We start from the raw sequence: 27,260 nt of genomic DNA, 5'->3' as shown, positions 1-27,260 counted from the left end.
ACGGCTCCACAATTCGTCGGAATTCGCCGCTCATTCGCATTCTCGAAACGTTTATTGCGAAATGCTCGCCTCTTTTTCACTTACGTTCACCGTAATTGTTAAATTTTTCTTTTTTTTTTTTTTCTCATTTCCTGTTCTTCTTCTTCTTCTTCTTCTTCTTCTTCTTCACCCCTGTAAAGGATACCGCAATTTCCTTAATCCTCCGCCCGCTTCCGTTTTCAGCAATTCGCTCGTCGATCGTCAGTTTCACATCGAGTCTTTAAAGTTCAAACGTTTTGCTCTCGTACGTGTTTGCAATTATCGAATTGGCGTCCCACGTCTCGGGAGCAATAGACTGATAGTTATTTTTATTGGGAAAACTAATCGTTTTGTGTTTGTCGATGAAAGAGAAAAAAAAAAAAAAACGGGGCGCATCGCGTTTTCTAATTCGTGTTTTATCCAATTTGGTTATCGAAATAAAAGCTTGTCAGCTTTAACGAGCTGTTTGTTATCCTACGATTGTACGAAAATAATCAGCTGATCGCTACGTTCGACGCCATCTTGCCGAAACGCGCTCGTATAATACGAAAATCGGTAGATTTGACGGCGCGTAAAATTGTGAAAATTATGTTATTCAATTAGAATCGAATGGTGCTCGGATAGTTTTATTTCCTCAATTTGACCTACAGTCCGGGATTGATTTGTCTGGAGTTGCCGGTAATCAGACGCTGCCAATCTCCGCTCGAACAGCTCGGCCAACCTTCAACTAATGCATGAAGTCGTAATAGATATCAGTCGACAAATTGCCACGAACAGAGGAAGCTATCGCGTTGTATTTGTATTTGTTGTACCAATTAATGAGCCAGACGATTCGATTGGGGTAAAAATTGAGGAAAAATTTATCTTTGTTCGAACAACTGCACAGTCTGTAATAATGCGGTGTGAAAATAAAATCTTCGAAGTAGAATAAGCGTATAATGAGAAAAGAGTTTGTTTACCCTTAACAAATATATATATATTGAATACATGGCTAAACGAATGTTTCGTTATTGATTAGCAAATTTTAATCGAACCAAATAATGATCGATAAAAATTTGTCAACAGGTAAAAAAAAAAAATCATATCTGGCTCTTCTAAAATTTACTAATACGGTATTATATATTTGTTGACAATAAATTCTTTTTTTTTTTTTAAATATATCGTATACCAAAAAATTCAGTATCCGTGACGTGTTGTAGGTATGCGAATATGTTTGTAAAATTATTGCAAACTCGGGACAATAAGAAGGACGAATCTTTAGAGCAATTATGTTAATGAATATACACGGTAACTGCGAAGATAAATACGTAGATCTATTTGGAGGATATAATGAGGCCTAAGTGGCTGGAAGATGCGCGTAAACTAGACTGATTGTGAATTCCATCGAGCCAGGCGTCGTGCCGTAGCTGTTCGGAATGTTTTCCTTCGGTTAACGATCATTTTTGTGACCGTAGATTCGCGATCCTTGCACAGATCTATCGCACGGAATGTCGTAGAATAGGGGGGGGGGTTTACCGATAACCAAAATTTATCGTTAAAACGTTACGCATTAAATTTTCGCAACAGTTGCAAGAAAATATGGCAACAGTGATCGTAACGAGAAAGAATGGCAAACTAGAAAAGTAATTTTCATTTTTTTTTACCTTAAACTGTATTTCTCGATTGTGGTAAACGAAAATAAAAAATTTCTCTCAGTGTAGGCGACGAGAGACTTGCGACAACGTGGCGATGAGCTAACTACGACCGATCCCAGGAATGTCATTGGAGAATGGAGTTGCGGCAGGAGGAGATGTTGTGTTGTGCGGTCAATCTTCCGGCAACAGAGAACGAGGTAAGACTGCCCTGGTGGATAATCGTTTCTACGATATTACACGCGGATATTTAAAGAAATTGGGATTTTTTTTTTTACAAAATTGTAAGTGTGTGCAGATTTTCATGATGATCTGTTTTTTTTTTTCTTTCTATTTTTCTAGTAAATAACGTAGAAAACTGTTATAAAATTGAGAATTCTTTGCGAAATATCAGCCGTGTGTATTTGTAATTTTTTACAAAATAATACGAAGTGTTACAATTGTTGTTAAAATTCATAGCTGTTGAAATTTTTTCACCAGGGTTGGCGATGAGTGGTGACGAGTGATGCGACAGCGTGCAGCGACGTGTTGTGATCGAATTTTGTCGAGATCCGTTTGGAAAATTATTTTATTACGGATATATCGAAGTTCCGACTCACTCCAGTTCAGATGCTGAATCTCAGCGATTGTCTTCTGATCCAGAAGTGCCTCGGTGGAAAAGGTGAGCGAATGCTACGCTGATTATTTTTTTGTAAATATTATTTTTCAAACTTGCATGTATTGTGCAAATATTTACCTGTATATACGCGATACGAATAGAGTTGTAAAAGGAGGCACTGTATTATTGAAGGGAATTGAAAAAAAAAAAAAAAAAAAGCACGCGTAGAATCTGTTGGCGCCGGTTGGAAGACCTTGACCTTTGACGAGACGCGTGTTGGTTCCGAAACAGATTAACGTTTGTCTGACGAAGAATTTCACGTATTTATATACGTGGTTTATTTAATTCGTTAACGTTGTACGAGAACACCTCAGCGTATAGTCGATAATGGATGTAGAGAAAAGTTGTTGGTTATTTTTTTGTTTATTTTTTTGTTCATTTTTTAATTGTATAACAGAATTGTGTTTAGATTTTGAAACCGGATCGTTGTTGGATCGGAACGTGTATTTTTATTTTACACTCGCCTTTCACTCTCAACTATACCGAATGTCGAGGTCGCGTATCTATGTACCAACAAGTAACAAGTTGAAAAGGACAACGTCGCGCTAACAATAAGTGGGATGGCTGTAAAAATGGCAGCAATGAGCGCCGGCGTTACTTTTGTTGATTAGAACGCGCGGAGCAGACTAAACGGCACAAAAAATAAATAAATAAATAATCACGCGTGCACGCACGCACGCACGCAGTTTCTTTTACAATTTTTGTACCGCGGCACGATTGTCAGGCGCGTAATTAAAACGAAATACTGTAATAATACTGACCGCACCTCATCGCACGCAACTCAACAACTTACGCTACCTATTCTATTATATTATTATGCGGTATACACGTATACTGTTTATCACACCACAGTGCAAACAATTTGACCCCGTTTCGCGGATACGCTTTTCATTAATTAAAGAACATTATCGCACGCCCTAACGGATGTAATCTAACAGGGTATTAGTAATAATTTTTATACGGTTATACATAGACGCGATTTTACCGCTTATTTTTCAAGCGTCGAATCATTTTCCGTGTATTGTAATAATCAAGCTCGATACGTAGTTCGAGTATCGTATAAAAAAAAAAAACCTTCCAGTACCAGTTAATGTTGAACCCTGTTGGGGGTGATAAACAGAACCGTGTTGCGTGTACGGGATACTTAAAAAGGCTCTTTCAAACATCGGAGAAAAGTGTAAGAGGAGAAAGAATGAAGAACAAAAATAAAACTACATAAATTAATGCGAAATTGGACAAGAAACTTAACGGCACTTGTAGATTTACGCGTAACAACGGTAAAAAAAAAAAAAATGAAAAAAAAATTTGTTTCGCGCGCAGTAATTACAATTATTAATAACAGGTATACACGTTAAAAATGTAACAAAGAGTTGGAACGTAACGAGTTAATTTTTCCTACTCGAATCATCCGCCAACGGGGAATAAAGATGAAACAAAAATGGCGTCGGTCGGAGCTTTTATCCCCTCTGATTCTCATCCCCTCCCTACAAATTAGCGAATCAATCTTTTCTCTCCTTCATCGTTCACTCGCGTTTCGTCGTTGACGAAGCGCAGACGTAAATCGGCGTCTTAGGAACGGCAGGAGACGAGGTTGAAAATGCGAGGCGAGGATGACTCAAGGGGTGAAAATGTACGCTCCGTGTCTCGCACGCGAGTGTTGCATGGCGGCTCTCTTCTCTTGCCATGCCGCCACGTGAATTTCGCGTAACACACGGAGAGGCGGCATGTAATATATAAAACTGAGGTGGTGGGACTGGGTCGATAAAGCCCCCCACAACCGGCGCCTGCCGCACGGCATGTGACCGCGTTTTCAGTCAGTGGCTCCGTAAACCTCGTAGAGCCTGAAGGGTTTCAAGGAGTAAAATCCTCCTCGTCCTTATACAACAAGAGGAGGATCGACGGGCACTCGGGGAAAGGAAAAATATTCGAGTGCGTTGGCCGGATGATAATTTATTGCCCACCACCCCCACCCCCACCCCCCACCCCGAATTTTGATCGAGTGGTACATCGAAGAAAAAAAAAACAAGACTGAAATACTCGTGTCATTTAAGCATTATAATTCGCGTCGCGTTATAAGAAATTTTAAGAATTATTTAAACTGTTTTCTTTTTTTTTTTTTTTTTATTACGAGTCATCGAACGATGATTTATCAGTTAATTTTGATTTAAACGTCTGTGCTAGAATAAGAAGAATGTACGAGGCGAAGAGGATTGATAATTTTCAAACGTCTTCGAGGTTTAATAAATTTTTATTCACGTTGAACGTATAATCAAAGCGGGAAAGAACTAGTCGAACTTGTGTTAATATTTGTGGATTTGAAATGGGGTGAAGATATAAAGCACGATAATTATAAGTGATCGAGTAAGTGTAATACGTGGATAAGCGAACTGCGAAGTAAAACAAACGGTCGCGTCGGTGAGCGGGGAGAAAATTAGACGTTATTAGACGTTGGTCGGTCGGTCAATCGGTCAGTGAGAGAGAGAGAGAGAGAGAGAGAGTGAAGGGTGAAATTGTGAAGTAATTATTGATGTCAGAGTTAATTAACAGGCGTTAAACACCGTTTTATTAATTATTCGACAATGTGACAATGTGGGAGTCGAGGTGACATCAAATACTGGGAACCCGCTTAAATTAGTTCGATTTCGATCTTTCGAAACGTCGAACGACCAAGAAGAAAAATGATAAAGGATTGAATATAAAACAGCGTTAATTATATCATTCAATTAATTACATCTCTCCGTAATATGTGTAAAATTTCGTTGCTCGTTATATTCTCGGCTGAAGCGAAACGCGTTGATGAGTACAATTTGAAAATTTCGTCTTACCCGAAACTCTTTACTCCGGCAATTTACGACTAATCGAGAGATGAGGAAAGATCGACGTACGAGGGAATGCGATTGACGGAGAGAAAATAACCGCATATTGATCTATCTTCCACACGTATTAGCCATGTCAACGTCTTGCAAACGTCTCGACGTTGGATAAATGTGGGAAAAACTCTCCGCGAGATTCTTTCTCTTGGAGAAATTCTTTCTCTCCTTCCCAGTTTCGCTGCCTCGTCGATGCAGGGACGAGAGTAAGGAGAAAAAAAATTATTTCTTTGTTATTCGTTACAAGCAAAGGCGAGAAAGATAAAAATAAAAAGAAGAAAGAAAGCACAAAATACAATAAATTGGTGAATTGATAGAATTTTTTTTCTTTCTCTCTGTCTGTTCTTCCTTTCACTGATCGTCAGCTCTTGTTCTAAACGTTTCTGCGATCACCGTCTGCTTCTCAACATCCCGCATTTCTTATCAGACACTCATTAACCCGAGGCATGCAAGGTTGGTCTGAATGCGAATGAAGCTGCAGCATACAACTTGACTTTACTAATTGGCTCGTTTCGTTTTTGACGGAAAGATCTGATGACTTGTGATTTAAATTTCTCGGCTCATTGTCAGCTGCCGTTTTGCCTCGTACGCAAGTTGTTTTTACACGTTACACGGTGTAGAATTTCATGAACCCTTCTCTCGTCGTGCGAATTCCCGTAACGATTAAAACACGTCGCGTCGTAGTTTGTTCGTAAGCAAAAATAGAAAAGAAAGAAACTACGGAGGTAATTGAAGCAAGATATATAACGACTGGGAAACGCATGAGAGAAATAATGTTCGTATCGGAAGAAAGCGATTTATTGCACTTTAAAAAACGTTTAAAATTATTTCACATCGAGCCGAGAGTTTGGTGCTCAAAAACGCGGCCGATCTTCTCATCCTCGTTATAAAATGAGCAAAAGTGTCGAGCTTCTCGCGTCTGGGTCAGAGGATGGTGAAGTACCCAATGGTAAGTGGTGGTTGGTTCCTTTTCTTTTTCTTATTTTTCTTCTCCTTTTTTTCAAACTTTAATACGGAAAATGTGCGTTTTTGTTCATTTGTTTACTTTTTTTTTAAGACGGGGTATTAACCGAAAAAGTGAAAGAAGATAAAGCAAAGATTGTGCAAAGAGAGGCAAAATTCTCATTAAATGTACACACGTTTTGATTCTTAACAAACTTGGGGTAACGAGACGCGATATATTTACAGTTCTCGACTCTATTTGTAAAAGAAAAATATAATAATTCATACAATCCGCGGTCTTGTAAAATATTCTTGTTACGCACAATCGTGATTGTTTGATTCCTAAATTGACGTAAATTTTTATTTCTCCGTTGGCTCATTCTCGTGCATAATACGAATACAAACAAACTATCGTACAAATTACGCACGTTGTGCGATATTAAGATAAGGAAAAAGTTACGCGTACTTTTTATCCGTTTTATTGGAAAACACGCTGTATCAGGAACGCAAACAACCCGAAACTACGAAAGTTACAACAGTTTATATATTTAGCCCTCGATTGCGTTATCGACGCGTTATCGAACAAAAAAAAAAAAAATTAATTTGATCTTTGCGCAACGCGTATACCGATCGTAAATTATAAACATTGTCTCAATTCGAAATCGCGATGCGAGGGAAATTTAACAATTTTACGTCATATCTGATTGGAATTTGTGATTATATTTTGAACCCGCGGACAGACCGTGTAATTTTAATCTCATTTCGGAGATTACAACTTATCGGGGGGAGGGAAATTAGTATCATAATTTCTGGGGCGAAAGCGAACCCTGTCTAAACGGGATTAGAGTCCGCGATGAGTATTACCCTGTGAAACAATCCAACGAAGCGAGATTTAATCGCTAGTTCCAATATCCCAAACCGAAAATTCTGCCCCCAGACTCTACCGGTCCGGAAGACTGCAGATCTCGGTTGAATCTTAACGGAAGTCGGCATCTTTCAAGAAGCGCGACGGAACTTCGTCCGAACAACGGTTCGCCGATTCATCAGAGCCACAGTCCCGTTGTTCATCAGCGTCACCGTCATCCGGTTTCCGTAGCTCAGAGGACGCAGACATTTTTCGCAACCCTGAAAAGCCGTTGGTCAAGGAGTCGTAGCAAGGAGCGAAAGAAATTGAGGGACGCTGGTTATCATTTGCAGGACGCCGGTAAAAACGAGTCCGATTATGCGGCCGATTACTCGTCCGAACACAGCCACAGCTCTTCGGCGACTCAAAGCCCGGCCAGGCACTACCACAACACTCCAGGTTGGTTCAATCACACAAGTTCTACAACCGGCCCCCCCAATATTTTAACGTGTCAAAGGTCAGCCGTCGTCGGCCAAAGGGCGGAGAAAAGCTTCCGAAACTAGGCTATCGACGAGAATTGATCCGCGGCTCTTTTTCACACCGCGACAATTGCCGGGAGGCAATTTTTCTATTTTTCTATTTTTTTTTCTTTCCATTAAGGAATTAGTTATCTTTTCATCGCTCGTAACAATCTCACTAATCGTCATGTTTTTTCGATCAACTGATTAGTCAAATCGAAGATACACGATTTTGTTGATTTGTATAAAATTTATTTACCATCGCAATGATACCTAGTTCATGTAAAATCGTTGAAACGACGCGGTTGCTTTTTTTCTTTTTTTCTTTTTAATCGCAGAAATCTAACTGTCGTTGTAATTATGCCGTTGTAGCTGATATCGATGATCCTTTGAAAATTTTTCGTTTTTCTCTCATTGTCGGGGAATATTTTTTCAACCAAATTCAAACCTTCGTTTAATGATATTAATTCCGTCTTCGCGGCTTTTTGAACCGGACTGTACACTTGACACGTAAACGCGAATAATTACTAATGGAAATAAAATTCGATCGAACCTTTTCGCATGGCAAATAGAGTGATTTCAATCAATTGAAGTAACCCGTAATCCGAAATATATGTGTATATATATATATATGTATACGATACCGGAAGTGGGTATTATTCATGGCATGGCATGAAATTTTAACCGGATTGTCGAGAAGATTCTGAGAATTATAGAGTGTGAAAAAATTACCCGTCAAAAGTAACAATTTACTACAATAATTTATGTATTCAGTGATTTTCAAAGTTTGTTCAACCTTTTCTAGTGGCATGTTTATCGTTTCTTTTACTTTTATTTATTTTCTAGTTTTATTCGAATATCGTCAACATTCGAATCTACAAACATTATTATTTCACATTCACGCGTCAATTTTTAAAGCTCCTTTTTCAGCTTTATCAATTTTTCGTTACTATACTATTATTACTTTTCAATTCCCGTCGAAGTTTAAGGCTTTCTATTTTGAAACTTTCTGTAGAAATCGTTCAATCATCGTACGAGGGAAAAATTATTATTTGGGTACGATTTCGTTGTTGAATTTTGTTTTTGCGCATGTAACGGAGGTGCTTGGTTTAATTAATTCAATTTTTTTTTTTTCGTTTTTCTACCTTCGAATATACAGTTTGCGACAATAAATTGTACATTACGAACCGTAAATCTATGCACAATACAAGGTGTAATCATTCCGTGCGATCTACTCGAATCACGATGTGAATAAATTTTCATTTCAACACAAACCTGCATAAAAACCTCGACAACAACCAATGACAATTTATTAAACAATTTCTAAACTGCCATCGTATCGGTCGTTGTTATTACTGTATCGAAAAAATCTAATCACTCTATTTATTAGTGTCCATTACTTAGTCTACTTCACTTTGTAACAATTCATTGAATCTGTCAATGAATTCTACAAATGTCCGTATAATTATCGTAGAATTTTACGACGCGGAAGTGAGATGCGTGTTATACATTATACGTTGTACATCGTACACACACATGTCGTACAACGTAATTTTGGCGTAATAGCCAGTCGTGCAATTAGGTCTATATCTGCGAAACAATTCACATCCGGCTTTGCGTTACCGTAACGACCTTTTCTTCACCACGATCAATGATAATATCCTCCTCTATACTCGGTATTAACCGGCGGTTCTCTTATGCAACGTGTTTGTGTTGTTACGCGAAGTTTCGCGTGTGTAGTAGTTTTTTTTTTTTTTTTTTTTTTTTTTTTAAAGGGAAATTGCGTGCATGTATTATAATTATTATTATAATTTACGGCTCGATAGTCCAATGTACTTTGTATTGTTTTTGTGTTCGGCTCTTTGCGTAAGAAACGAGGAAGAAATTTTACGCACATACACGGGGCATGGTTGTTACATGCAATCTCACGTTGAAGAATAGAGAAAAAGAATGAAAAAAAAAGAATTACTCCAGTCATTTTTCTGACCGTAATATTTATTTATTTATTTATTTTTTTCCCCCATTATATTGGATCAATGGGGTAATCAATGACCCCAAAAACCATGGAATACTATCTTGTTATAAAAATTGACTCGGCACAATAATGTGAGACTGAATTAAGGGTTAAATGTCTTAATTCGTAATAAATTTATATTTTTAACTGACTGTCTTTGTTAAAAAAATAAAATAAATTAATTCAACCTCCTCGCCTTCAATTTTAAAAACCATTCCAACGATATTTCGCAGATTCGCCCCTCGCCCGCACCAGCAAGGATCATCGAGTATCTTCGCAGGATGGAAGTCCTGGAAGATGCAGCACCGACTCGAGTCGCGTTGGTCGACGTGGATCTCAGTGCAATATGCAAATCGAGGGAAGGAGTCCGGGGGACGAACGAGGAGTTTATCAAGGAACCGCGGCCTCCTCGAATTCCGACGGAACGCCTCTTATTCAGGCACACGACGAGGCGTCGCGACGCCGCGAACTCGCGCTTCGTCAGCACGCCTTTTTTCAACTCCGTTTGCACCTCAGACGAGGCGAGAATCTCGTCGCAATGGATCGCGGCGGTGAGATGAGAAGGAATCTTCGTTTTTGAGTGACGCCATGTTTGTTTTTTCCTTCTTTTTTTTTTAACCGTCTCCAATTTCTCCTGAATTTTAGACACCGCGCTATTTTTTTTTCTTTTGTTTCTTTGTGACTGTTGAGCGAATAATATATCGTGTAAGAAAGAAGGAAAATTGAGGTTAGGGTAGCGTGATGTCAGATTTCTTAGCGACAGCGCATGCGCGTAGTGCGGAAAATATCACTTTCCAACTCCCGGGAGTTGGAAAGTGGTATTTTCTGTACTCTGCGCATGCGCATTTGTGCGGAAAGCACGCATGGTAAAATCCGTAAAACGTGCGCGCGTTGTATAAATACGTTGTATATATAGTGACAAGATTAAATTACAGCTTGAACAAACCGTTAATTCTATTTCGTTTCACGTAACAATGTACGGAAAAACGTTGTGTTATGCGAACGTAGCCGCAGGTTCATCAAGTTTCGATTCTATCCACACGCGGAATTATTATAGCGTAATACCCGTAACGCGTAACATAGTTTAAGCACCGCAACACTGCGGGATTAATAAACGAAGTTTGCTACGACAAACATATTGAAATAGCTTTTAGTCACTCCGTAGATATAATTATGAACAGGCTCAAAGGTAGGAACGATCCGTGATGCAGACTTGATTAAAATGGGAAACCACAATTCGGAGGGAGGGGTTTAATTATACTCGATTCATTTCTAAGCGTGCAGTGTAATCGACTGTCTTTTTTTTCTTTTTTTTTTTTTTTTACTCTACGCCACGAGGCAGCTGAGAATTTAACTTGCTTGAAAACAATGAAAAGATAAATTTTGCAACGTAGAAAAAATTTATCGAGATTCGTTTCTCGGACGATCTTTACCGATCATAAATTTTCGGATCTATGATTTCAGGCTCGAGCGATCCGTACGTGAAGATCAAATCCTCCGGTCGTCTTTTGTACAAGTCAAGAACGGTGCATCGCGATTTGAACCCGACTTGGGACGAGAGCGTTACTTTACCGATCGAGGATCCGTTCCAGCTCCTGACGTTTAAGGTGAGAGAACCTGCCAATTTTTATCGCATTTGAGTTGTTTCTTTTTCTTTTTTTATTCCTTTCTTTCGTTTCTCTGAAACAAGATCGAAATTTACAGGAAAAAAAATGGTGTCAAAATCTGCGGCTGCTCCAAAACTTTGCAGGAAAAAATCGAAGTGTATAGATTTTTCAAAGAATTATTTATGCGATTTTTTTTTTTTCTTTTGTCAAGAACTTTCAACTCCGTTAATCTCAGGTTTTCGACTACGACTGGGGACTTCAGGACGATTTTATGGGATCGGCACAGCTTGATCTGCGACAATTGGAACTCGGACACGCCCAGGACGTAATTTTGGAACTTACGGATCCAGCGAGACCGACTCAGCACTTGGGGAATATTTTTCTGACCGTCACTCTGTGGCCGAGAAATCAGCAGGACAAGGAACAGGTCAGTTTAAATAAATCTGTTGTAAATGATGTACAAAAACAATAATCAAAGTTTTGTCACAATCGCGCATTAAAAAATTTTCCGCTTTTTTACTTTCATCTTCTTCTTCTTCTTTTATTTCTTCAATTTTCGTCGTGAAAATTGCACGACAATAAAAAAAAGTGTCCGAGGAAGATTAAGACGGTAAACGAAAAGCAAAAGCGAGACGTCGATAATCGAGTTGATACAAAAAAAAAAAAAAAAAACTTTTCGTATCTTTCCCTTTTGACGATAAAAACTATTTCAATTTTCAACAGTAAATATGCTCATACTCACGTTGTTGCAATATTATGCAGAAAAGTAATAAAAAAAAAGGTACAATTATTACATTATATTCGATGTAACATTCGTTTGAAAAAAATTCTTCATCCTTGTATTGCAATAATTTTACGCCAAATTTAAATTTATCAAGTCTGAAATAATAATAATGATGGTGATGATGATAAAAATAGTTTCACAGCGCGTTGCACGGATTATTGTCGCTTTGTGTATCCCGTGACTAATTTTCGAGTACAAAGTTTGAAAGAAAAGAAAATAGGATAACGCGTGTTCGTCGTCTTTAACACGACGGTGTGTTTGTTCGTGCGTTAGAAAGAAGCCGGCAGAATTCACGATCGTGTCATAATAGTGTTGGCATGTCTCTCTCGGTTGTAAGTACAACGTATAACTGACTCGATTGTCAGACCGAACCTCGCTTGTTTGCCGTGCAACGTTAATCACAACTGATAAATTCAATGCGCTGCATCGCTTTGACACTTGGGTGTTATATTCTATAAAGAGCTTCTCTTCTCTGTTCCGATTTCAAACTGTCTAAACAGAAGCAATATCAATATCACGTAGTTCTTTTTTTTCTATTCTTATTATTTTTACACACGCTTTTCTGCCAAGTATCCTATACGAAAAGCTTTATTGTTATTATCATTATTGTCATTGTTGTTGTTGTTGTTATTATTATCATGTGAGATAAATTTTTACGCATGATGACAATTTTCCGCATAGAATATATTTCTATGGTTAATTTTTTTCAATCGCTATAGTTTGCGTTATAACGATTAAACTCTACGTTCTTCATTTTTTTTTTTTTTTTTTTTTCTAGCTCCAGTATTTATGTATTTACTTATTTATTTATTTATTTATTTATTTATTTATTTATTTTTGTTTGTTCGCTTTTTCGACAAGGAAACATTTGATTTAATCCAAACGTTTAATTATTGCACAAGTTTCTCGATGAGGAGTAAATTTATATTTACATTCGGTGCAATAACAACAATAATAATAATAATAATAATATATTATATACAACGAATATATACAGAAAAGAAAAGGATCAGCCGGTGATAATTTGCTTCGCTAATGTCGGACAAATTAAACGTTAGGAAAAAAATTTTCCATCTCTGGGTGAAAAAAATTGTTGGCATATTTTTATTTATTATTTTTTACTTCCATCTTCTCCGCGTTTCGTTTTTTTCCGTGCGTTTATTTTGACATCTTTGTTTTTTTTTTCTTTTTTTTTTCTTTATCACGTGGTACGCGTGGATTCGCGAATCGAAAGAGATCGCGACGAGGCAATTAATTTTCGATACTTAAATCAGCGGAACGACGCACGCGCAGGATCGTTATAGTGGAATAGATACGACATTACCAATGGAGATAAATTTGTAAGTGTCACGTGGACGAGATACCCAATATCAAACAATTTTATCTGATGCTGAATTATCGATTTTGGCATACACGCTCATTTGCCTCGATGTAAGGTGTGTAAGTTATGGTTTTTCTTATGACGTACCATGTGTGTGCGTGTGTGTGCGTGTGAGAGAATATCTCGGAGGAGACTCGGAGACTCGATTTAACGGCGCGATTGAGTCGCGACTCATCGTCAGTCAATATTATATCAACTGTATACATAATACGAAAAATCGTATGAAATATCAGACTGTAAAAGCTTCGAGTGGAAGGTATACGGATGGTAGCCGGAGACGTGATGTATAAAAGAATTTTTGTCTTATCGTATTATCGAGAGATTCGAGTCGAAATTAAAGTATAATCGTAAAATTTGATCGATGATCTATCGAAGGTTCGGTCAAAAGACAAAAATAAACGGTTAAAAAAAAGCCAAAGTTTCAATTGAAAGTCGCGATATTCTTAATTTGTTTTTTCTTTTTAGTCATTATATAATTCTGAAATTACTTTTCGTTTTACGACTCTTGTCGCGATGGAAATTTGTCTTATTTGAAGGTAATTTTTTTTTTTATCAAACTAACACCGTTGCGTATATTTTAGTCCAAAGGAGTTGAAAGTAAGATTTATTTATAATACTTTGATCTTGTTTCTGGTTTTCGTTTTTTTTTTTCTCTTTTCTTTTCTTTTCCTTTTCCCCACATTATACACATATATCTATGTGATATTATTTACAATTCAGACTACGCCGTATAAATAAAAATGAAATGACCAACACGAGAGATCAAAGAAGGATGAAAAGATTAAAGAGCGAACCGAGATTACAACCAGCAAAAATTTTTACGCGATTCGGACAATATTTGACGGGATTAAAAAAAATATGATATCGCAGAAAAAAATTTGTCAACGTAGATTTGGAATTGGAATTTTTAACGAACGTGATTTTTGCCGAGTCAAATTTTATGACAAGATTTTATTTTATGATCTTTCGGGAAACCGATTACGAATCTGAAATAAGATTTAAAAAATTCAAGATGGCGGATCCAATATGGTGGACGAAAATTTCAAATTTAGTCGAATTGGATTTGCCGTAATGAATTTTCAAAATCTTATTTCAGATTCGTAATCAGCGACAAAAAAATTTGAAATTTTTTTCCGCCATATTGGATCCGCCATCTTGAATTTTTAATATCCGATTTCCGATACGTTTTTAAGAGTAACAATTTACGTCATATCGCAACAATTACTCTCGAGTGTCGGAAATAGGAAAAACATCGTAAAGAAATTTTTTGATAAAACTTCTCATGCAGAAAAAAGAAAGGCGTTGCTTTGGTCGGAGGTGAAGCGTTGATGATTAAAATCCGTATGGAAGGGAGGGAGAACTCGCTTGTAGACATTGCGAGATATGCAGTCAGAGAGAGGGAACTTAAGTTGCCAGTGAAGAGAAACCAGCTGTGGGCTCGAAACACGTTTCACAATTCCGTCGTGCTTCTGTATGTTTTCTATACGATTGTCGGTGAATTTTACCCGCGTAGAAAGAAACGCGTTGTGAATTTTAACGCCTGTGCCGCGAAATAATGAGGTGTGCAAAATATTTCCTGGGGAAAAAACGAAGGCAAAAAAAAAATCCGCAGGAATTAACCGATCATAATTTTATTCTAACCGGAAACCGTGGAAAATACCGGGAATATTCAAAATCGCTTCTCTGGTTGGTTTGAAAATTTTTCACTCCTCGGTTTTCAAACGGTGAAAATATCCGAGAATCGTTCGAAACGTGGTTTTGATCGAATCGATTTAAATTAATTTCACAAATTTTAAACGTACGGTACAGTTTTTTTTTTTTTTTTTACACAATTTCGGGAGAAATTGGCGTTAAAAAATTAGGTTATTTGGAATAAATCGCGTCGATCCGTTGTTTAGAATGACGATCGATTTATGCCGTTTAGACTTATCTAGATAGTACGTGATATTAGAGATAAACAGAATTGTTGGTTACGGAATCGTTATGAATTCATTAGACAAGTTTATTCATGCATATCCGTAACATGTGGCGAGGAAAAAAAAAAAAATAGCTTGGAGACAAACAGGAGAAAATTACAAAATTGGTTTTTCTTTTATTACGTCACGTTAATTACGTGTAATGCATGCGGTTAAACTACACAGTGAAGCAATTAACATCAACTTCGCTTACCGTTAAACAATTACAGATCAGCATCGTTAAATCCGAAGTGTTCGATATTATGAGACTGAAAATAATCGGCTGAAATTTGCAATTTTCTCGTTTACTTTGCCGCGCCAATTTTAAAAGAGGTTTTACGTTGTGTGTATGTATATATACATAAAATATACGTTGCTCTAATCACTTGTAATCAAATTCAATAAGTTTTACTCGAGTCGCAGCGTCATAATTCAAGCTCTTATTTAGTAATTTATTTAATTAATTTTCGCGCTTTTCTTACACATGCTTAAACCACATCACGGATAAACCGAGGCCTCAGTGTTTAATTTCCGACTAAATATATTCACGTAACGTATAAACCACGGACTAAGAAATACAATGACAATAAACGATATTTCGTAGGACTTTCGATCGTGTTTTTCATGCGAATTATTTGAGTCATGAAATTAAACGAGAATTATGTAATGCAACGCTGTATCGCATAAAATAATAATAGCATTATTCCACGTGTCGCATAAATTTTGCGAGGGAATATACAATAAATTTGGCAAAATAAAAAAAAAAAAAAAAACCCGAGTAGTTTAGGAAAAAAACTGACTTGTCTTTAGTCCTTGACTGCAACCTTCGATCAATTCGCGCTCGTTAATCTCCGACGATGGCAAAGTACGCATTGAATAAAACATATTGTTTCATCTTGAACTTGAATCGCGTCAAGCGATTTTTTCCACCCTCGATTCACTTTCTTCGTTCTTTAACATCCCTTTCCCAAGATAATGTGAGACGAAATATTTTTATCCTCGAGTATAACGAACGTTCAACTCTGTATCTGTAGGACTGACTGACATCAAATTATACGCGACGGAACGTGAATCGGATATTATTATTGTTGATTTTACGAGGAACCAGAAATTTGAGCAATGTTTGCTAAAGTAGCGTCGAGTCGGCATGATTCAATTATTTTTTTTGTTTTTTTTTTTTTTATTGAAAAAAGATGTCGAAATAGATCGGAGTTTGAATAATAAAAATAAACGTCGTCAAGTGTAGAATTATTGACTCGTGATCGATGTTCGGTGTACAAATTATTATTGATCGATTTTATTTTATTCTTATTATTATTGTTGTTGTCACGGGGTGAGAAACGATGATGATGTTGGAAATTTTTTTTTTTCTCAATCACGTTTCGTCGGCATCGTTTCGAGGTATCGGCTCGTCTGTTGAAATTCAATATTCAAACGAGATAACGATAATGGTTTAGAAATTACGCGGTTAAAATAATATTGATAAGAAAAATTGTCGAGGTTTCGATGCGGCGCGACGGGGAAAACTTTAATCTATCGTTAAACACATCGCGTATGTTTATATCTTTGGGTCAGGGTTTGTATATCTAATTTCATTCGTTTATTCTATACGAGTGTATAGATAATTACGCAAAGGAATGAACGCGTATGTGAAAGATATATATTTTCGTGGAAATCGTGCGATAAGTTTTTCAGGAAAAAAAAGTGATTTTCCGTTATTGTAAACGTGAATACGATTTTTACGAAATCGTACAATATTAATGGCTGTAAAATAAATTCACTTTTACAAATGGCTTAATACATATACCTATGTATTTTTATTTATAATATTTTCATTATACATGTAATGATCGAATTGGTCGCAGATTTATTTCCCACTTTTACTCCACCAAATATACATTTTCTAATTGTTTGCAATTTTTTTTTTTCACCTATACCGTTTGAGACTAGGTTTGATTCAGATCTCACTTTTCGTAATTCTAAGATTGTGCGTTTGGTAGAAAAATTGTAAAAGGGTGAAAATTGTGGTTCTTTGTTTCTCAATTCGTTGAAAATAATTTATTCCGAATTTTCTGGAAATCGTAAGTCATGGTTTTCAAGAAAAAACTAACGAAAATCTGTGATTTTCTTGGTAAATCTGCAACGAGTTAGAGTTTCTCAATGTTTACAATATGAAACGAGGAAAAGAGATATTCGGACCAGTTTTCATTACCCCGAAAGAAAAAAAAAAAAAATACGCGATAAAGTACGAAAAACAAGTGATTATTATTTAAGAGAAGAACACGTGGCTCTTAGTTAAAACAAACAACGGTACGAAACGACTCCTCATCGACACGAACCGGGCTGAAAATTAATGCGAAAATTTCCTTCTTTCACCAAAAATTTTCTCAAGAAAAAAGCGTTACGCAGAAGAGCGTTCAAATAATGAATTGGCAGAATCTAACGCGTGTAGATATTTTTTCCGTTCCAGTCCGCGCTGATTTTCTGGGAAAAGATAATACAAGCTTTCCCGAATTGCAGTTAAAAGCTCTCAAATCCCTCGGCATTGAAACAGTTCTCTTCGAGCTTTCGATCTGTTCGGTTCTTTACGAGTTTGAGAATTATCTGCGCCACAATCGAAAGCAGTATTAAGCAAAGCTGATTTATTTATTTATTTATTTATTTATATACCGTTAGTAGTTGAAGCGGCGGTTTTTGTTCATTTTTTCAAAATGGCGAAATCCTCCCGGAAACGACTTTCAAAATTCGTACACAGACTAGCGAGGTTCCTGTCGGATTCTTTTGCCTTCGGTTTCGAGGTCGCTGTTTTGTCGTACGATCTCTTTGACGAGTTCCTATGACCGTTAAACAAAAGTTCTGCAATCTCTCTGAAACAAGAGTGAAAATGTGATTCGCAGTTTAACAAGGAATGCAGATGCCGCTGAAGAAAACTCGGAAAATGATGCGGACGATGCTTTCTCATCCGTCGAAGAATCGCGCTATTGTTAACGATAAGCAGAGAAACACCAACGGTTAATATATTTATACTCGTGTTGAGGGTAACGATATATGTAGAATTCCGTGGGTAAAAAAAGACGAACCAGGTTGTTTAAATTACTCCACGTCAGAAACAGAGAGAAATGGAGGGGGGAATTCCGGAGAGACAAGATCAGTACGCGAGAAGCGATCACGAGGAACGGAAGAAGCTTCTTGTTCTTGAATCCAAGGAGGAAATCGGTCATTTTCTTCGAACCGAACGAGTCCACTCGACGATCTGGAGCAGCAGCGACAGCAGCTTCAAGGAATCCCCGAACACCGGGCCCAACGAGGTCCCTAAACGGGACCGGAAGTCCCGGAAATCCGGGACGGCGTCGTCGCTCAGATCGGTGATCGAGAGACGCGTTGAGCAGGTCGAAAGGATGCTCGAGGATCGGGTCGAGAAGGCGATCGAGGATCGATTGGACAAGCATCCTTGGCTGCATCCGATCGAGGCCTGGATAGCCGACAAGTGCAACAACAGCAAGCCTCCATCGCCGGCGGAAAAACGAAGGGATTACAGTTCGGACAGTGATCTTGGGGGTGGAAAGTCGACGGAAAATGTCGGGGGTGTGAAGGAGAAGAAATTGCGAGAGGAACGAGGCGTCGTCGAACATCTGAGGAGCTTCAAAGCTCGACACGAGAAGCTGGTGTCCCGGGGAAAAGCTGATCCCGAGGGTGGCAACCCGGCGTTTGGAATTCGGGAGAGCAGCTCCGATCATGGAATCTTTGAACGACGGGTTCTAGAACATTTTCGCGGACCTTCGCCTGTCCCTCCGAAAAGACGGGGGAACAAGGAATCTGGAACTATGGAACATCGGGGAACCAGGGAATTCCAACTCGCCAGGTCGAGCACGCTTCCTGATAATCCGGTCGCCGATCCTTCCTCCGACACGATTTTCACGCAGTTTAAACACTCGGTTACTCCGCCACCGAACATCGGTTATTCCACGTCTGATACTCATTGTCAGCATCATCAGTTAGAATTGATCGCTCAGACGAGGCAGCAGCAACAGTCGCAGGATTTTATCGAGAAAATTAAGGAGGGGTTCAAGGAGAAGAGGGAAGAATTGCACAGGGTGCGCTGTGAGATTATTTATTGTTTCTTTGATTTTCTTTACTTAGGTTTTATTTATTTATTTATTTATTTTTTTCTAGATATTTTCATTTGCGAGATTGTTATCGTCGGTTACTGGAATATTTGGCAAATTAGCGTGTTCTTAGAAAGCTGTGATATTATGCGAAGCTTTCTTTTGTCTGATAGTTTTTAAATAAATACAAGCTTCCGAAAATCGATTCACAATTTCAAATTGTTTCACAAGTGGTTAAAAGATTTGGTAGATTTGTTGGTTCTTCTTTTTTTTTTCTCTTGCTCTTCGTTTTTTCAACAGACAGTTTAACACGCATCGCGATTTGGTTACTGTAATCAACTTCGATTCCAAAATCACTTTCTTTTTACAAGCAGAGTATTTTCTAACGAGTTAAATTCAACAAGTATCACGTTCCGGAATTCACTTTTAGTTTCATTTATACAAACTCATCATTTTTCACTCCATTTAGATATAAATTTTCGGAAATTAGAAGGACTGTTGAAAATTTCAAACAACGCTGACTTTTCGTAAGCGGATGAGCGAGCTTGTTTTTCAACAATGAATCAGAACAACCGGGTCGAGTCGCGACGTATAGTTTACATTCCGAAGAGAAATTACAGTCATCAGTTTGCTGATAGAATCGCGTTCTATTTCTAGATACGAAATTTCACCTCCTCAGATTTCCAACGTTCCATTTTTTTTGTTTTTTTCTTTCTATCTATTCCAAAAGCAACCAAAAATAAATTTCGTCAACGCGTGAGACTGAAATGTTTACAGATAACCAGATATTTTTTCTCTATGTATATTGTAAATTTCATTTCGCCCATTTCTTAAATTCTATGCACATTTTTTTACGATGCTGTACCGATTTTGCGATGTTTTGCAACGATTTGCGTAGTCTCGCACGTCCGTAAATGCATCAGTGTTTTTCTTATTATTTATTCGGCTGTTTATAAAAGAGAATAACAACAAAAAAAAAAAAAAAAATTTAAATAAATAGAGAAGAACACGTTTCACGTTTTTTCTTTCGCAATCAGTCAACCGCAGACTCCAATGTAAGATATTTGCGCAGCACGTATCATCTCTTTCATGACGGATGATCTCGTTCTTCTAATCTTGTTATCATCCGGTCAGTTATTCTTCAATTACAGTCCAGCTCGCAATCAGTGTCGACATCAATCGAAATTCCGAATGTACAAAGGGGGTGGGTGGAATTTTTCTCGAGTCGAGTATACAAGAAGGCTGAATTGGATTCTGGTACAAATTGACGGTTATTTTCTTGCCGTTTTATCATCGGCTTCTCTTTGGAAAATTGACGCTCACCTCAGGAAAAATAATTTGACGCCTACGGAAAGAGAAGAAAGTCCAACGACTCTTTCCTTGGTCTCGAATTTCTTTCTCGGGTTCTTCATTATGTGTTGAATTTCGTGAAATTTTGCGGACGCTTTACGATGCTTGTAAATAAACTAATCAGACCTTTTTTCATTTACCGTTGCAGTATTTTCAACGGAACACGCGGCTCGTCGATGTTAACAGGAAATTGAAATCCCAGATATGGAGCTCCGTAGTCACCATCGTTCTGGTAGAGGCGAAAAATCTGCTTCCAATGGACATAGAAGGCCTTTCGGATCCTTACGTAAAATTTCGGTTAGTGAATGGGCAAATTAAGGATGAATCGAAAGTTGAAAAGAGTGAAAATACCGTCTCCATAAAATCTCCAACAATGTTATTTGCGGCAGTGACGGTGAACACGAGTCAAATAACGTGTTTACTCTATGCGATAGAAATAAATTCGAGTGAATTCGAATGTAAGCTGTAAGAAATCAACAATTCGAGAAGAGGTTTTATAATTCGTACCTTCGAAACTATTGAATTAAGGATCTCTTATTGCTAGACTAATTTTTCTCGCTAAGCAGATCTCCAAAAAATTGTTGGAAAAAATTGGACATTTTAATACAGTTACGATCATAATCATTTCGTCACTGTACGAATATTATTCCTGGATATGTTTCAAAGCCTCGTTTAATTTTTTACAACTTTCGATTCATCGTTCGAAATTCAAACCGAATCTCAAACTCTGCTCAAGAAATAAAGCAAAAAGTTGAAAAGTTCCATCTTCAATAACCGGTATCCTTTTTTTCCTAAGGCTGGGAACAGAGAAGTACAAATCCAAAGTGGTTCACAAGACGCTGAGTCCCGTTTGGCTCGAGCAATTCGACCTCCACCTCTACGAGGACGTCGGCTTTGGTCAGGAATTGGAGGTGACGATTTGGGACCGCGACAAATCGCGGGACGACCTGATGGGACGGGCTGTAATAAACCTGGCGACTCTGGAGCGGGAGAAGACGCACAGGCTGTGGAGGGACCTCGAGGACGGTGCCGGAAGCGTATTTTTGCTTTTGACCATCAGCGGAACGACCGCAAGCGAAACCATCAGCGACTTGGCCGCTCACGAGGAAACTCCGCAGGAGAAAGCGTTACTTCTTCAGAGGTATTCCTTGCTCAAGACCTTCCAGAGGCCGCAGGACGTCGGTCATCTCACGGTCAAGGTAGTCGATTTTGCATGCTATCGAAAAATCTTTACTTCGCGTCATTGGATTTGTCTGAAATTGAGTGAATCGTGTACCGAACCAAACATGACCATATTTTTCAAATCCAACTACTACTTGCTTCAGTCTCGTCGACTCTTCGAGTCTGCAGGAGAAGCTGATCATCGGCGTGATTTCATGGTTTCTCGAAAACACACCTGCAACGTCATTTTTACTTTCAGGTTTTCAGAGCTCAAGGACTCGCTGCGGCTGATCTTGGCGGGAAAAGCGACCCGTTTTGCGTCCTCGAACTGGTCAATGCTCGGCTCCAAACTCAGACGGAGTACAAAACCTTGGCGCCAAACTGGCAAAAGATTTTCACATTGTGAGTGATGGTTTTTATTGTGATATTTATGGGTATGACTTTTCCAAACTTATCGTATATTCTTGGTATTCTTCTTCGCTTATTTTCATCGCGATAACTTCAGTATATAAGAATTTCTCTTGCCCATCAGCAATGTCAAGGACATAAACTCGGTGCTTGAAGTCACGGTTTACGACGAGGACAGGGACCACAAGGTTGAGTTTTTGGGTAAAGTCGCGATACCCTTGCTGAGGATACACAACGGCGAGAAACGCTGGTACGCGTTGAAAGACAAAAAGCTGAGGGGTCGGGCCAAGGGAAATTCACCCCAGATACTGATGGAGATGACCGTGATTTGGAATCCCTTAAGAGCCTGCGCGAGGACCCTAAATCCAAAGGAACGAAAATACATGGAACCGGAGGTGAAATTTAAGCGACAAGTTTTCCTAAGAAACGTTCTCAGGCTCAAAGCCATCATCGTTTTCTTCATCGACAACAGCAAGTACATCCAGTAAGTGATAATATTTCATACGTCTCGTTTACACAAATTCATAGTGTCCAGTGGTCCTGGAGATGTCGATGAATTTTGCTTGCCTTTGAAAAGTCCTGGAAACTATCCTTGAATTTTTCTTGTCTTCTGGAAATATTTTATTTTTAATGTCCTTGAATAACTTGAAAATGTACCCTTTTCTAAAGTCTGTACATTGTGTCAGTTATCGGTTTGACCGATGGTTTAAAATCGTCATTACTGTGTTGATGAAGGAGCTGTTTCGAGTGGGAAAGCACTCCAAGAAGCGTCATCGCATTTGCACTCTTCATTCTACTGTGTTACTACTTCGAGCCTTACATGATCCCGACGGCAGCCTTGTTGGTATTTCTCAAATACTACATCGTGAGTAACAAAGTATGCAAAGTGTATTCTTTTGTTACAAGATTTTCTTTAGAGTATAAATTAGACAATCCCATCTTGATTCATTTATTACCAACTGCCCGTGGCGGCTTCGCCAAATTTAACGTGATGAAGTGAAAATTCTATTCGGATAAACAAAATCTTGCTTACAGTTAAGAATGTTTGAATGAAGATTGGCAATATCTGATCTAACCTAACCTCTATTTATAAGAGTTCAGTCAGCGTTCGCATAAGTGTATGATCCTATTCTGACTTGGCTTACAATTATCGTTTCTTTTTCAAAACTGTCAATCCGGTTGTAACGAAATATAGCCCAAAAATCTGTTCAAACGTTCATAGCTATGGTGTAAGAAATACGGTGTGGTCTAAACGGAAATGCGCGGTAGCATAATCACGTGATCCCCACACGACGTCACGACAAAAATTCCGTATCTGTCGTAGAAAGTATAACATAATCTCTGTAACCAATTATTAAACATTTGAATATTATTCCTGTATCGAATAAGCTTCAATGGATGTACTGGATGAATGGCTGTTTTATAGACTTTAAAAATCGTGTTCAAAATGACGTCATAAAACATGTTCACTGGCCGAAGCGGCAGTGATGTGCAGGAACACACCTTATTTTTTTACACCACGGTTGTAGCTATTCGAAGAAAAATTAAGAATCAAAATCGGTTTACAATTAGTCGTTCTGGAGTTACAAGCAAACATACGTCAGAAAAACTTTCAGTGTTATATACTATATGCTTTATACAGATGTTGCCCGCGATTTCGTTCCCGGCATGCATTTCAATGCCACTCAAAGAAAGGAACGTCGAAGGAAAGTGTTTTGAAAATATACGAATTTCCGCTAACGGCTAAACTATATGGAATACGGTCATTTGTTAAAACGACTCGCGCGCCAACTATTGTAAAATTGTTATCTAATTCAGAAACTTTCTTTCGCTTTATACGAATATCTTTCCATTCTCATTTTTTCTTTTCTTCTTTTCCTGTGGACACACTTTGTCGATCATTGACAAACGCGTTTCTCTGCCTATCAGGTCGCCCTGGTTACCGGATGGCCAGCTTATCATCCCTCGGGGAATTCCTTGTCCTCTCACGATTCGAACGATCTTGGAAGTGACGAAGCTCCCTCAACTCCCGGAGGCCTGGATGACGACGACGACGAGGATGACAAAGACAAGGTTGTTCAGCTCTCGAAATACCCTGAAAATTTCAAACAAAAGTACCCAAAAAATCATTCAGACATGCAATTTTACCCTGAATCTGTTTTTCGCCCACTGAAGGAGGAGAAAAAATCGCTCAAAGAGAGGCTTCAGGCGATCCAGGAGGTCACGCAGACAGTGCAAAACTCCATCGGCTACATAGCCAGCCTGGGCGAGAGCATAAAGAACACGTTCAACTTCACGGTACCTTACCTGAGCTACCTGGCGATGGTACTCGCCTTCCTTGGCGCCGTGGTACTCTACTTTGTGCCAATACGTTACCTCATTATGGCCTGGGGCGTGAATAAATTTTTTAGAAAAATTCTCAGACCCCACACGGTGCCCAACAACGAGTTGCTCGATCTTTTATCGAGGGTGCCTAACGACGAGGATCTCATTTCGTACAGGTTAGATATTTTGGCGGGAATTTCAAACCGATTTTTGAATTTTTCTTTGTTTTTTTTACGTCATTTCGTACAGGTTATAAATTTTGGCGGGAATTTCAAACCGATTTTTGAATTTTTCTCTGTTTATTGAAGCTGCTCATTCTTTGGAACAATTGGCTGTTCTTTTGAGTAAATTTTGGGTTTCTTTCAGAGAGTTGAAACCTGTTCCAACACCCGACTGCGAGCGAAGCGGAGTTGGCGGTGCGGCGGTTCCGACCGGAAGCGGTGCGCCGCGTAAAGATCATCAACGACGAAAAAAAACCGCGTAACAAAGTGTTTCCCGGTCTGTTGACTCGTCGGTTGTCGAATCAGAGGCTCATCGCGGTAGCGGCAGGCCATCGATGACTAGCAGCGTCCTCAAGACCGTATTAATGCGTCGCAAGCTTATCTCGTTGCGGAATCGCAAGAGCTTATTAAAAACGGATGCTGGTAAAAAGGACTGAAAAGCTGCCTCGCATTTATCCTTTTACATTTGTTTCCTGCACAGCCTTTCTTTTCTCAACGATGTCTGGGATAATAATATTTAACAATTTTAAAACTCGCGAAATAGAAGGATGAAGGAAAGCAGATGCGAAGTAAAATCATTTGAAAACTTTTAAATTTTTCTTATTGTGGGGATATTTTTCCCAATCGTTTATTTGTTGGGTAAGTTTGGTTTTTTTTTTCTTGTTTAAATTTTTTTTTCATTGGAAAATGGAACGACTAACACCAACACTGTAATACAGACACACACACATACACACACATATATATATATATATATATATATATACACACACGTCATACCATATCGAAACAAATGACACCTATATAATAGAATTTAATGAAAATTTGACCGAAAGAAAAAACAACAAAAAATAACAAATCAACACACCACCTGAATTTTTAGTAGAAAAAAAATATAGATAGAGAGAAAAATCTAGGATATATTAGATATGCGACGGTTGTTACTATAGTCGTAATGTTAATAATAATAATGATAATAGAATGATAATTGACATAACGCGCCATTTTAAATTGCGGGTCATTTCGTCCATTGATGTTTTAGCTAGCAACAAATCATTTTTACAAATACACAAATAAATTAATATAAATATATTATATAAATATATTTATCGATAAAATATAGAATTGAAAGAGGAAAAAAAAAAAAAAAAACAAGAAAAGAACGAAAATACCCAAAAAGAAACGTTTTGAATTCTTTGGCTTTTCGTCGTCGTCGTTCCGAAATTGTTTAAAAACTTTTGTAATTTCGCAAAGGTGCAAATTATATAATCTAATTGTATTGTTGTACGAAAACACGATATCTAAATTTATTCGAAACGAGTAAACCTGACTGTAATTTTTTAATACGCGCACGGAAATTTTATATCGTATCTCAGCACATAGCGAGTTAAATTAATTAATTTAATCACGCTGCACGTGCAATAATCGATTGGTTTTCCTCCGATCTTTTGTTCGCGTGTTATTGTTCTAATAATTTAATTTTATACGTGTTTAATATAAATAATTGATAATTCGTAAATTTTTTTAAAACGAAACTTTTATCAGTGATAATAATGTTAACAATATTTAGCGAAAAACGCAGACGGTTCAACGTACTGCTGTACACATATTATATATGTATAGATATACGTTATGTAGATTGATTTAGAATACACTTATTATACATACATAACAATATACGACGTTAATATGTCATACTTCCATTTCTCAAAATTGTGAAAAAGTTTTTATCTCGACACGCAATTATCATACACGATTAACTTAAATACAAATCATCGCGAACTTGTCTCTCTTTCTCTCTCTAGACATCAGACGTATACATTCATCGTAGATTATTAAACTATATAAATTTAAAGTTTATCGATTAAACATTTTACACCGTATAATATGTATTTCTCATTTTTTGATTTTAGCATTCGCTTGCACTTATGCGTGATTTCCGTACCTTTATATTATACTTTTATTTTATTTTTTTTTTTTTTTTTATATCCTACGACTGAATTTAGAATTATCATTATTCATAGGCCTACATTTTTATCATTACTATTATTATTATTGATATATATTATATTCCACGCGTGAGTTTTGTAAAGTCTAGTCGTTAGTTTACTTACGCGCGCACACACACACACACACACACACACAATTTAGAAAACTCTATCGAATCTATTATATTTTAATACACTTAAGATGAAGTTTTTTCTCTATTTTTTTATTTTTCTGCAGTACTTTTATTCCATTCTATTTTCTTTTTCCATTCAACACTGCAATATTGAATTGTTTGTTTGTTTATACTGAATCCTATAAAATGCAACATATATATATATATATATAAATTATCAATATTGCACTCTTCGATTTCAGAGAAAAACCAAAAGGAATAAAAAAAAAAAAAAAAAAATGAAATATATATTGAAGTATCAAATTTCAATATCATAATATATTTATTGACGTATATATATATATA

At 37.6% G+C, this 27,260-nt stretch overlaps 1 protein-coding gene across 9 annotated transcripts; it reads left to right on the top strand.

Annotated features, from left to right (window-relative positions):
- Nucleotides 1-1,718: 1,718 nt before the first annotated feature.
- On the top strand, nucleotides 1,719-27,260 carry LOC124183166 (multiple C2 and transmembrane domain-containing protein). 9 transcript variants are annotated; one of them, XM_046571316.1, is made up of 14 exons: nucleotides 1,719-1,849; nucleotides 2,130-2,310; nucleotides 7,057-7,422; nucleotides 9,729-10,046; nucleotides 10,960-11,102; nucleotides 11,338-11,529; nucleotides 20,827-20,975; nucleotides 21,475-21,877; nucleotides 22,099-22,241; nucleotides 22,372-22,731; nucleotides 22,983-23,124; nucleotides 24,177-24,320; nucleotides 24,423-24,748; nucleotides 24,939-27,260. In XM_046571316.1, the coding sequence occupies exons 2-14, from the start codon at nucleotides 2,259-2,261 to the stop codon at nucleotides 25,054-25,056; spliced, it is 2,856 nt and encodes a 951-aa protein (XP_046427272.1). In that variant the 5' UTR covers nucleotides 1,719-1,849; nucleotides 2,130-2,258; the 3' UTR covers nucleotides 25,057-27,260. The 9 variants fall into 9 exon arrangements, with proteins under 9 accessions (XP_046427272.1, XP_046427276.1, XP_046427277.1 ...); XM_046571315.1 differs by lacking the exons at nucleotides 1,719-1,849; nucleotides 2,130-2,310 and adding exons at nucleotides 4,136-4,774; nucleotides 4,855-6,126; XM_046571320.1 differs by lacking the exon at nucleotides 7,057-7,422.

Source organism: Neodiprion fabricii, chromosome 5 (genome assembly GCF_021155785.1).
Source record: "Neodiprion fabricii isolate iyNeoFabr1 chromosome 5, iyNeoFabr1.1, whole genome shotgun sequence".
NCBI lineage: Eukaryota > Metazoa > Arthropoda > Insecta > Hymenoptera > Diprionidae > Neodiprion > Neodiprion fabricii.
This window is presented reverse-complemented; position numbering and strand designations above follow the sequence as displayed.